The sequence below is a fragment of the Rana temporaria genome, chromosome 1 (assembly GCF_905171775.1).
Source record: "Rana temporaria chromosome 1, aRanTem1.1, whole genome shotgun sequence".
Lineage (NCBI taxonomy): Eukaryota > Metazoa > Chordata > Amphibia > Anura > Ranidae > Rana > Rana temporaria.
Window position 1 is genome coordinate 444,211,438 of NC_053489.1, and position 12,720 is coordinate 444,224,157.

At 42.4% G+C, this 12,720-nt stretch overlaps 1 protein-coding gene across 2 annotated transcripts in view; it reads left to right on the forward strand.

The window, feature by feature from the left end:
* The window catches only part of PIK3R2 (phosphoinositide-3-kinase regulatory subunit 2), a 107,296-nt gene that overhangs the window by 48,985 nt on the left and 45,591 nt on the right, over nt 1-12,720 (forward strand). For both annotated transcript variants that reach the window (XM_040326898.1, XM_040326902.1), the window contains exon 6: nt 4,889-5,090. In XM_040326898.1, the coding sequence (XP_040182832.1) occupies nt 4,889-5,090 (202 nt within the window). The remainder of the gene's footprint in view (nt 1-4,888; nt 5,091-12,720) is intronic.

The window sequence follows — 12,720 nt, forward strand, 5'->3', positions numbered from 1 at the left end:
TTGACATCTAAACCACTGCTTTTTTTTTATTTATTTTTTATGTCTGTTATTGCTAAAGAGGTAGAAAATAGGGGTATCAAACTAATAGAAAGTATGCAAACAATTCACCGACTAAAAAATGAGTGAGTTAGCGCTCACTGACATAAGATGGTATCTGTGTACAGTCCCTGAAGAAAGTCTTGTCGCTTGTGTACAAATTGACCTGAAGTGCAGCTAAAATATATTTCTAATCAAGATTTTGTTACAAGAAATGGATCATTTTAATCCCAACAGCTTTTGTAATAATTTTTCAGTGCAAAACCAAACTGACAAAAATTTTGTATTCTAATATTCACAGCTTGATAAAGCCCATTGAGTCGATTTTTGCCAAGACATAAGTGTTGTCGCCTTGTTATATGATCTTCACCTGTGACTAATAATGGATCAATTAGGTCTCAGGTGTGTATAAAAAGAACACCAGTACACTAGACCTTCTCAAGTGCAACTAGACCTCTGCAAACATGCCCAAGATTCACCCGGAGACTAAAGTGTTGATTATCAAGAGGCTGAAGACCAGATCCACTGCTGATGTGGCAGACACCTTCAATGTGTCTCAGCGTCAAATTCAGAGGATAAAAAAAAGATTTGAAGAGACTGGAGACGTTTTGGACAAGGCCAGGTCAGGCCCACCCCGCAAGACAACTGCTCGAAAGGACCATTTGTTGGCTCGAAAATCCAAGGCCAGCCCATTTTCCATTGCAGCAGAGCTCCACGAAACCTGGTCACCTGAAGTCCCTGTGTAAACCAGAACAGTTTGTCGGATTCTGTCTCGAAATGGCCTCCATGGTCGAATCAGTGCCCATAAGCCAGCACTAAACAAAAGACAATTGAAAAACCGTGTGGCATTTGCCAAGGGCCACAGCCTGCTAAAAGAATAGACTCTGGAAAAGTGGCAGAAGGTGGATTTTTCAGATGAATCTTCTGTTGAATTACACCACAGTCGCCGCAAATATTGCAGGAGACCTACTGGAACCCGCATGGAGCTGAGATTAACCCAGAAAACAGTGAAGTTTGGTGGAGGCAAAATCATGGTCTGGGGTTACATCCAGTATGGGGGTGTGCGAGAGATCTGCAGGGTGGAAGGCAACATCAATAGTCTAAAATACCAAGAAATCTTAGCTACCTCTTATATTCCCAACCATAAAAAAGGCCAAATTTTGCAGCAGGATGGTGCTCCATCGCATTCTTCCATCTCCACATCAAAGTTCCTTAAGGCGAAGAAGATCAAGATGCTCCAGGATTGGCCAGCCCAGTCACCAGACATGAACATCATTGAGCATATGTGGTGTAGAATGACAGAGGAAGCATGGAAGACGAAACCAAAGAATATTGATGAACTCTGGGGGGCATGCAAGACTGTTTTATTTGCTATTCATGATGACTTCATCAATAAATGTTATGAATCCTTGCCAGACTGCATGGGTGCTGTCCTTCAAGCTCACGGAAGTCATACAAGATATTCAATTTGGATCTCACAGCACCACTACTTAATTTGCTGACATATTTTTGGATTTTCAGTAAAGTTGTTCAATTTCTGTATAGGCGACAAAACTTTTGTCTTGCCAAAATTTGACCTTTCTGTCTTGATTAAATGATAAATCTTTTTTCAGTGAAACTAATTCATTTCAGTGCATTAAACATCATTTGGGAGGGCTTTAGCTTTTCATATGAGCTATTTCTAACACCAATTGATTAATTAAAAGTCAGGTTAATAGAAGGAGTTTCTACAAAATAGAGAAGCGACAAGACTTTTGTCAGGGACTGTATAATATATACTGAAATAACAAATAAATAAAAATAATACGGACTAATAAAAAGTAATAGACAATGGGCCTGATCCACAAAAACCCTGCATAACTTAACTTTTGACATTTAAGTTACACCGCCGCAAAATCTCTACCCAAGTGCCCGATCCACAAAGCACTTACCTAGAAATTTTGAGCGGTGTAACTTAAATCCGTTCGGCGCAAGGCGTTCCTAATCTAATGGGGCGAGTCCCATTTAAATTAGGCGCGCTCCCGTGCCGGACGTACTGCGCATGCTCCCGACGTGCTTTGCGCGGTTTTACGTTACGCCGAGTTTTGTGAATCGCGCCCCGGGTAAAAAAAGTTGCGTCGGGGAAAAAAAAAGATGTGGCGGGTTTTTTTTAAAACAAATTTGACAGCGTCGCGGGAAAGAAGGGTCTACTTTTACATGGTATACTAACTTTACACTTTGTAAAAGCAGCCCTAATTTTGCGACGGCAAACTAATACTTACGGAGAAAAAACGAAGCGTAAAAGCTTCGTGGATCTCCGTAAGTGCTAATTTGCATACCCGACGCTGGATTTCGACGAGAAATGCCCCCAGCGGCGGCTGCGGTACTGCATCCTAAGATCCGACAGTGTAAGTCCCTTACACATGTCAGATCTTTTGCCTATCTATGAGAAACTGATTCTGTGGATCAGTTAGATAGATAGAAACAGGGATACGACGGCGTATCAGTAGATACGCCGGCGTATCCCTTTTGTGGATCAGGCCCAATGATACTAGTCCATGAACAGGTAAGAACCACAATGTGACTCAGATCAATGGGAAAAACAGCAGCAGGTGGTGACTGGACAGGATACATACAAGCCGGCAGCTCCTTGTTGACATTTGGGATTCCCCCAGAAAAAGAGATATAAAGGAGAAAAACAAGGAGCCATGTCGGTGTAAGTAAAACCAACAATACTTTATTCCAATATCCACTTACATCTAAGAAACTTGAAAACTGCGTGTAGATGTGCTGTGATATTGTCTGTGATGATCCAGGATGGTAAACAGGGTGGACTGGAGGGCTGCTATGAGTGTTCACACTCTCTGGTGAAGACAGCTGAGGCTGACAGTGTCAGCAAACTCCAAAAGACTCCCACCACCGAAAAACCGAAGGTGGACACACTTGATGAAGAAACCACTGCCCACACTAGCCAGGGAATCACCTTAAAGAAGCAGAAGATTGTTTTCGGATAAGGGAACATATAAACAACTTACACAAATCCCCTAGAATCCTATAAGCTAGAACTCAACACCCTAGTACAGGGATATGCAATTAGCGGACCTCAAGCTGTTGCAGAACTACAAGTCCCATGAGGCATTGCAAGATTCTGACAGCCACAAGCAGGACATCCAGAGGCAGAGGCATGATGGGACTTGTAGTTTTACAACAGCTGGAGGTCCGCTAATTGCATATGCCTGCCCTAGTAGATCAGGCCCTTAAAGTCGAAGTTATCACTACAGGGGAATATCTCTTCTTGTATAGGGAGCTGTACAAACATCTGTACTTTTACCGGCTGCCGAAGGTACATAAAGACCCTATCTGCCCCCCGAGAAGACCAATCTTTGTGGCTATGGATAGCCTCACAACTGGTCTTTCCCAGTACGTAAATACCTTCCTATAGTCCAGTCCCTACCATCATATGTTCGAGATTCTTTTCACCTTATGGACACTCTTTCCCATTATACATGAGAAGAATCTTACACCTGGCTTTCTTTACATGTGACTTTGCTATACACATCTATTCCACACGATGTTGGCTTCAGTCTGGTCCCCCTAAAGTCTGAATGGACAGTAAACTGGCAATGTGTTTTAGAATGTTTGGAGACCCCTGCCTTACACCTACTGTGCAATGCCTTGGAGTCATATTGATGTCAACTGCCTTTGATGGGAAAAAGCAGCAAGCTTCACTTTGCAATGCTTCTGAGATAGTTCATAATTAATTGTTAGTGCAATTGACCTGCTTTTGCATTCCTTTAAGATTGTATAGGAATACATGGGGAAAAACTCAATCAACACTGGCCCTTAGTAAATTGATACTAATACAGCATATCAGTTATTGGGATTACTCTTGTCTAGAAAAGTGAATGTTTAATCTTTGAAATCTGGGAGCAATGGCTAGCATATGCAAAAGTCTATGGCCCGAATTCAGCTACATTTACGTATCTATCGGCGGGCGTAATTCAGAAAGAACTTGCGCCCTAAGTTACGGCGGCATAGTGTAAATGTGTCGGCGTAAGCCCGCCTAATTCAAATGTGGATGATGTGGGCGTGTTTTATTCAAATTTTGTGTGACCCCACGTATTTTACATTTTTTAGCAACGGCGAATGCGCCGTTCGTGAAAGAATCCCAGTGCGCATGCGTGAAATTACGCCGCAAATCGTCATAGCTTTAGACGTGAACGTAACTTATGTACAGCCCTATTCGCGAACTACTTACGCAAACGATGTAACATTTTCAAAATTTGACGCGGGAACGACGTCCATACTTAACATAGGATACCCCTCATTTAGCAGCGGTAACTCTACACCGGAAAAAGCCGAACGTAAACGACATAAAAAAAAAGCCCCCTAGCATTTCTAGCCACCACTATCCTGAGTAAGGGAAGAGGATTAATGTAGCATTATCTACATGTAATCCATCTGCCCTTAGCTTAGGTGTGCAGGGAGGAGGGTGTGCTTACCTAAAAAAAAAAACTTTTAACCTCCCTCAGAGGAAAGAAAAAAATGCCCATAAAGACTCATGGGATGTATAACATAATTTTGGCCTAGGCCAGAAAAACATTAAAACAAAAAAATATAATATATGGTCACATCTATCAACTAATGATAGCAGCATAAGGATTACAAATAAGTAATGCTGATTGAGAAAGTTTTGTTTCACTTTGCTCTTCTTTGTATTTTCATAGTAGAAAGATGTTTCCACCATTAGCCAGCATCCACAAGAAACAAGCAAAAAAACACTGTGTGAATATGGACTAAATCTAAATGCATCATACATTTTTTTTTTCTTTTTTTTTTAATGCATTAGTTCTTTATTTTTTCTGTCACACAGATCCTAGTGAAGACGAGCAGAAGAGAGCACGTATTTCTTCAATTTTACAACCACCTACTGTTCCTATTCAGCACGTTCTCACTTTACAGTGTATACTTTGGCACATTGGAAAGGTATGCAGCTTTGGCAGCGTTAATGGATTCAACGTGAAGGTTGCTGCAGAGATCTTTGGACCATTGTTGGTTCGGCCTGTGATCACAGGGTGAGTGCTTTTGTTTTTTATCTAGCTCATTTTATACAAATGTTTAAGGTGTATTTTTGCCAATTGTTCACTATAAAACAGTTTAGCAAGCCTCCAGTAATCAACAAAATCCTCTATATTAAATTGCTAGACCCTGGGTTATAGACTGGTACCTACAAGTGATTGACATGCCCCCTGGGCATCCCCTGTATAACCCTAACCCAATCCATGAGACCTCAGTTTTTGCTAGTATCTCAAGGTGATGGACTTCTTCTTTTATTGAGAAATCACTCTTAGCTTAGCTTAAAGCGGGGGTTCACCCTATTAAAAAAATTTTTTTTTTTTATTCTAGCATAAAATTCGGCATCGTAGCGCGAGCTACAGTATGCCGGTCTTACATTTTTTATCCCCGTACTCACTGTGCTATTGTACATTGAAGATTCCGGGGAATGGGCGTTCCTATGGAGAGAGAAGGTGATTGACGGCCGGCCCTGGCACGTCACGCTTCTCCGGAAATAGCCGAAATAGGCTTGGCTCTTCACGGCGCCTGCGCATAGCCTGTGCGCAGGCGCCGTGAAGAGCCGAGACCTACTCCGGCTGTCTTCGGGGAGCGTGACGTGCCAGAGCCGGCCGTCAATCATCCTCCCTCTCCATAGGCACGCCCATTCCCCGCGGGAGTCGGAATCTTCAATGTGCAATAGCACATTGAGTACGGGGATAAAAAAATACAGATAGGCATACTGTAGCTCGCGCTACTATGCCGAATGTAATGCTAGACTGATGTTAAGGAGGGTGAACCACCGCTTTAACTACTTTAATATTTTAACTTGGCCAACGCTTCAATCAACTATTTGCTGTTTTCTAATACAGCAATACTGGCAGTGCAACCTCTGTAAAACCCTGGAAGCTATACCTGGACCCCACATTATGGAGACAGCTTGTAATATTGCTTTGAACACTGGATCCTGAATGGGCACTCACCTCAGCACTTTGTGCAACACAGGGTGCTATGCAGGGCCAAGGTCCATTGCTATAGAAACCAGACCCTGAAGACCATTCAGTGGTATGCTTTATACAGGGACCAGCAACAAAGATAGGTTATAGAGCAGTGATGACGAACCTTGGCACCCCAGATGTTTTGGAACTACATTTCCCATGATGCTCATGCACTCTACAGTGTACTTGAGCATCATGGGAAATGTACTGTAGTTCCAAAACATCTGGGGTGCCAAGGTTCGCCATCATTGTTATAGAGGGTCACCATGTATCTCTGACATGTTACTGTAACCAGGACTTTGTTTGGAATGTATTCAATTTACAGTGTAAAGGTTTCTAACCTGGCGCAAAAATGTACCCACTCAGAGCTTTGTGTCATGTGGATAACCTGGTGTTACATCACACCACAGGTCACAGACTTTACCTCCACTTCTGCCTAGAGCCCTTATAAGGTACCCAGTCCCTTTCTCTAGACCTTTTGGCATTAGTACCTCCTTTTGGGACAATCTGCGCCCCTGTTGCTGCATATTTCTTCAGACTTGCTAAATTCCGCAACCTACTCTACGTACCTCTCAGGGGAAATTTCCTTACCTGTAGCTATTGTGCAATCTAAGCGAAAGGGAGCCACAGCAAAAACTCATGTGAACATTTGTTCTGTTTAACCTCAGTCTCAGAGTGACAATGCTTCCTTTTCATCAGAGCAGCACCTGATTTTAACACCAGTTTCTGCATCCAATTTTGGTTCTGTCTCAAGCATGCAACAAACTCTGCCTGACTAAGGCAGATTTTTACTAAACTATGTCACCATTGTACACTGGCTACAAAATGCCAGATTCCTTCCCCAGCTCCACAATCTCTACCTGAGCATAGTCCCGATTTACTGTCCCTGAAATACAAGAGGATGGAATTAAAAGGACCCAGAGGCGGAGTTAGAGGAAACTGTGTAAGATTTCCATACACCTTATGTTGCTCACTTCTGTGTGCAGAAGCCTTGGCATTGTGGAATTTGACTGTCCCCCTTTTCGTCATGTCCCTAGTTGGGTGCAAAGTGACCTGCTAAGTTGAAAAAAAAAAAATTCTGTTCATAAACAAATAGAATTTTATGATGATTGGGTCAATCCAATAAGGATTTTGCATTCCTCTGAAAAGCTCTATCCAGTGGAAATAGAGTTCACTAAAAAGTGGTCTTTTTCATTAGTTGGTCTGCCATCTCAGTCTCAAACATCTCACTGTACCAATTGAAGATGTTCCTGCATTCAAAGATTCTACAGATAGGACGTTTGGGACAGTCTTAAAGGCTCTCTTTACACTTGTAGGCCCAGATCTGTCTATCCAACTGCAGCTAACTGGACTAGGGCAATGAACAAACCAACATGATCTTGTATTCCAGGACCGTGCTTTAATTGAGCAATTACATAATTTACCTTTTGCGTTGCTGTTTTCTACCTTAGAGAACAGCAGTTGGAATAGCAATAAAGCCCCAAGGTATTGATACGTAAGTAAAAAAAATTTGAAAAAGCCATGTAAGTTTCAGGAGTGGTAAACAAACAGATAGCCTAGGAACCTTGTTTCAACTCTTAATAGAGAAAAACATCAAATATCGAATAACTAGTTCCCACGTATTCTAACAACATAATGCAACATAATGTAACGTGTTACAAGAACAGGATGGGAGTCGAATATACTGCTTTGAGATCATATGCCTAGAGATAAGACATGGGGAATTAAATTCTTTAAGACGTCTTCAAAACATAAAAGGTAGTCTAAACAGAATTGAGTTTGCAGACCAGAGGTGTAAAAGTGTTTTACCTGTAGGTATCTAAAGACCTCAGATCGTGGTAGTTTATGGGTCTCTTGCAGGGCCAAGAAGGAAAGCATAAACGGGGCCAAGGATAAATCCAAGGGAAAAAGACCAAGCTTACTTACCGGTCAGCTCGCAGACAACCAAATCAACCTGTCTAACAGTATGCGTTCAAAGCAGGGTGCCACGGCAGCCTTGAATTTGTGGTCCCTAACACTAACTTATTAGTGTCTCCACATTGGAAGCACATGCATTCTGATGGATAGGTGAGGGCAGGTGGATTGAAGGGCAGCCTACCCCTTCTTCAAAGGTACAAGAGCACACTGAGCACCCAGCATGTAGCTCAATGGCTGCAAAGGTATCAGTGCGTTGCCTGACCAATATACAGTGATACAAAAAAAAGCGCCACTGCCCCCATCTATAACTGGCCATCGCAGTAAGCAGCATCGGCAGGTTGTCTACGAGCTGGTCGGTAAGTAAGCTTGGTCTTTTTCCCTTGGATTTTTCCTTGGCCCTGTTTATACCTTATGTCGCCCCCCAATGCTGCTTACTGCGATGGCCAGTTATAGATGAGGCAGTGGCGCTTTTTTTGTATCAAGAAGGAAAGCAACCTGCTAGGCCAACTAGCCAATGCAAACAAGCAAGATTAAGAAGTTCCCAGGGGGCAAAGGAAGCCGGAGCCACTAGAGCTGGATAAAATGATGGAATGAGAGGAGCGGTCAATGGGTGGATAAAAGCTGGGATGGTCCTTTGATGCCCTGTGCACACGATCGGTTTGACCGATGAAAACAGACCGTTTTCATCGGACAAACCGATCGTGTGTGGGTCCCATCGGTTTGTTTTCCATTGGTGAAAAAAATAGAACATGTTTTAAATTTTTCCTATGGATAAAAAAAACGATAGAAAAAAACAATCGTCTGTGTGGAAGTCCATCGGTCAAAAATCCATGCATGCTCAGAATCAAGTCGACGCATGCTCTGAAGCATTGAACTTAATTTTTCTCAGCACGTCTTAGTGTTTTACGTCAACGCGTTTTGGCATGGTCAGATTTTTTTTGACTGATGGTGTGTAGGCAAAACTGATGAAAGTCAGCTTTATCGGATATCCGAGGAAAAAATCCATCTGATTAGATTACATCAGATATCCGATCGTGTGTACGAGGCTTTAGAGAATGCGGGGAGAGAGAATTAGAAATACTGTACACCTGCACTCTGTCAAAGCCATAGTGGGAAAGTGTCACAATCTGCAGCTTCAATGCCTACCCACAAGGGGTTTTCTGCATTTGGGCCAACTTCCTATTGTGCAAGATGGACAAGATCACCACTCAAACGTGGAAGAAACAAGATCACTTTAGGAAACTGGGGTTTAATTGGACCCCAAATATGGCTACTCTGCTCTTTTGTGTGCATGCCTTAGAACAGAGTTTTTTCGACCGGGGTGCTGCAAAGAGTCCTCAGGGGTTCTGCAGCAAAAGCACAACAAAAATGCCCCAACTAACGTAGGCAGGTAAATGAAATATTATTTACTACCGGCTCAAGTTTGTTGTGTTATTTTTTTTTTTTTTAACCACAATGCCGGTCTTTTTTGTGCCTTTTAAACTCACGTGTAACCTCCTATGTGCTGTGTGGGTTGACCTCCTGCATCCTGCCAAATGATGACATAATCAGTTGCTAAGGAGGCCTTTGTTAGCCCGCTTAGTGGTCTTGGTTTCCCCTGACTTGCCTCCAAAGATGATACGGAGGAACAGGTCAGAGGGGGGGAGGGACTGTTCGTGGCACTTTCCTTTGACTTCATATGCAGCTCTTCACTCAGAAGGTGTGGCCACCTCCTTCCCTTCTCACACAGGCGACTGCTATGGTTGATTCAAGGCTGAAGATGAAGGAGCAAAGAAAACAGCCCTGCAAGTCTCCCTTCATCTTCAGTGGTGCGTTGTAAGTTGCAGATTGCGAGAGGCTTCACTGACTGCCTCTACCATGGTGCTCACTGACTGGTGCTACCATACCGCTCACTGACTGCTCTACCACTGCATACTACCCTGTCCTGGCAGTACATACTGCTTACATATTTGTACAGGTACAAGGCAACTCCGTCATAACCTACTGACCACAGAACTCTGCCTCACATATTACATTTTAGGGCTTGTTCACACCAGGCGAATGCGCGAGAAATTTCTTGTTTTCCCACACCACACAAAAACCTGCCTTTTGCAGACGGACGTGGGTGCCATTAATTCTCAATGGCACTGCCATGCATTTAGCAAATAGAGCTTTCTATAATCAAGGAAATTACTGGAACTAAAATAGCAGTCGACCCGTGGGTGTGCTTGTTCCATGGGACAAACATGACTAGTAAACAGTATATGAGAACCTTGCTCCCCCATATCTTGAATGCAGCAAAGAGCCTGATCCCCAAACAGTGGAAAGATCCTGAGAGCCCAACAATGAGGAATTGCCTTGGTAAAATAAATGACATCTATTATATTGAACAGCTCAAGTTCATGGGGGAGGAAGGTGAAGGGGGATTTAAACTGAAATGGCAGGATTGGGTCAATTATAAGTCATCACAGAGTTATCTAGTTAAGATGGTATAGAGCAGGAAGCGCATTTTAGTAAAAGCTGATAAGTTAAGAGACTGAAGTTCGGAGAGAACGGGGAGGGCTGGGGTATGGGGGGGGGGGGGGGCTGGGGTTAGTGGATTTGGGTAGGGGCACTTTTTATTAATATGTAAACTTTTGCACTATTTGTATTTTTCTACTCTATGGCCATATAGGCTTAGCATGTCTATACCTATATATTGATATAACAAAGAAAGCAAAAAAATAAAACCAACTTCCTACCATGATGCGAACCAGGATGGAGACAGCGTATGAACGCAAAATTGATTATGTCTTTGGTTAGTGTTCTCTGGGTTGAAAAAAAAACAATAGAGCTTTCTTTTGATGGTATTTGATCACCTCTGCGGTTTTTATTTGTTGCGCTATAAACAAAAATAGAGCGACAATTTTGAAAAAAAAAAAACAATATTTTTTACTTTTTGCTATAATAAATATCCCCCAAAAAAATATATATATAAAAAAAAACATTTGTTTCCCCTCAGTTTAGGCTGATACGTATTCCTCTACATATTTTTGGTAAACACCGGGGCCCTGAAGGTTCTAGTTAAGCCTTTGCCCTAAAGCCCTTTTCCTAATGAAGGTACACAGTTTGCTTCTTTCTGGGTCACAGACATCCCGAACCAATGGGTTTAATTGATGGTTTCAAAGGGGTACAAAATAGAGTTTACAACTGTACCCCCCTCACCATTTTCTTCTCTCAAATTAACCAAAATCTGCCCAAGCACAGTCAGATTTGCAGAGTGCCCTGAACCTTCTCTTGCCACAGGGAGTGGTTGTGCCATTACCTCCACAGGCCAGGTTATAAAAATTCTATTCAAACTTTTTCATTGTACCAAAGTTCTATCCTGTATATAAAATTATTTCTCATTAAATGCCTTTGATATCCAAAATTTTGCATAGAAGGTCAGGTATTGCCTGTCTGAAACAAGTTCCTGGCAAAGACATCCAAGATGCCTATCTGCATTTAACATTAATCCACTTCATTAGCGCTTTCTCCGCATTGCGGCAAGAGAGCATTACTTTCAGTTTGTCACACTGCCATTTGACCTATCCGCTGCTTCCAGCAAATTTACCTTGTACCTCTTCTTGCCCTCCTAAGATCACAGGTTATCTAGACAACCTTCTGAAGGACTCTTGTCCCTTTCAACTATCTGCAAACATCCACAGGACAATTCAGATACTTCAAACTTTCGTTTGGGTGATCAACTTCTACCGTAAACTGAAGCTGCTTTCTCTCAGAGCTCACACTCAGAAATTCAGGTCAAAGATATAGTCTCTGTGAATTTCTTCATCTGAGTTCTGTTCCATTTTCTCAATTTTGAGACTTTTTCAACACAGCATCCTGATATGTCAGAGATAAAGAACCCCAGACATGGCTGGCCTGGCCTCCAGATTCAACAGCAATCTACATCTGTTTATGGCCAGGACCAAGGTTCCTCTAGCATTGGCATTTGATGTCTTGATAATCCCCTGGTCTAGGTTCAAGCTAATTTATGCCTTCCCTCCAGTGCAAATTCTATCTCGCTCCACAAAATAGAGCAAAGGAAGAAACTAGTGATTCTTATTGTACCAAACTGGCCCAGAAGAACTTAGTACAAAGATTTATTTAGACTACTAGGAGACATCCCCTGGCCTCTTCCCAACAGGCCAGCCTTGCGGTCCCAGGGCCCATCTTGATTCTTGGTCACTAGATTTAACAGCATGGATGTTAAAGCTCATGTATTCAGGGACAGAGTGCTCTCTTGAGTCTGTCATTCCTAACTTGCTAATTACAAGAAGACGGAAAAAGCCACTTAAGAAAGATCTATTATTGTGCCTGGAAATCCTTTCTTACCTGCTGTGAACACAGGCACTTTAAACCCAGAGATTACGGTACCCTGTGCCTTGCTTTCTGTATTTCCTACAATACAATCAGGGCTTGGCTAGAACTGGGCCTTAAGTACCCTGATACAAAATGTTTTCTACTCTGTCCATTCTCTTTCAGAAACTTTTATCCAGGGTGTAGTTCAGATCAGCACCTTGCTGTTTCTTGGGAAACCTGTAGTGGAAAGAAAGAAAATGCATAATATATAGGCTACTTAACATAAGATGGAAGGAAGTTTCATGCAAAGACCCAGTAGCCTGACTAGGGGGTTGTTTACACTTGCTTCAAAATGTGGCATTGGACACGCTTTTTTAAAGCACTCTGACTGCCAATAAAAGCATCTGTCACTAAATAAAAGGGTCAGCTTGCAGCGCTT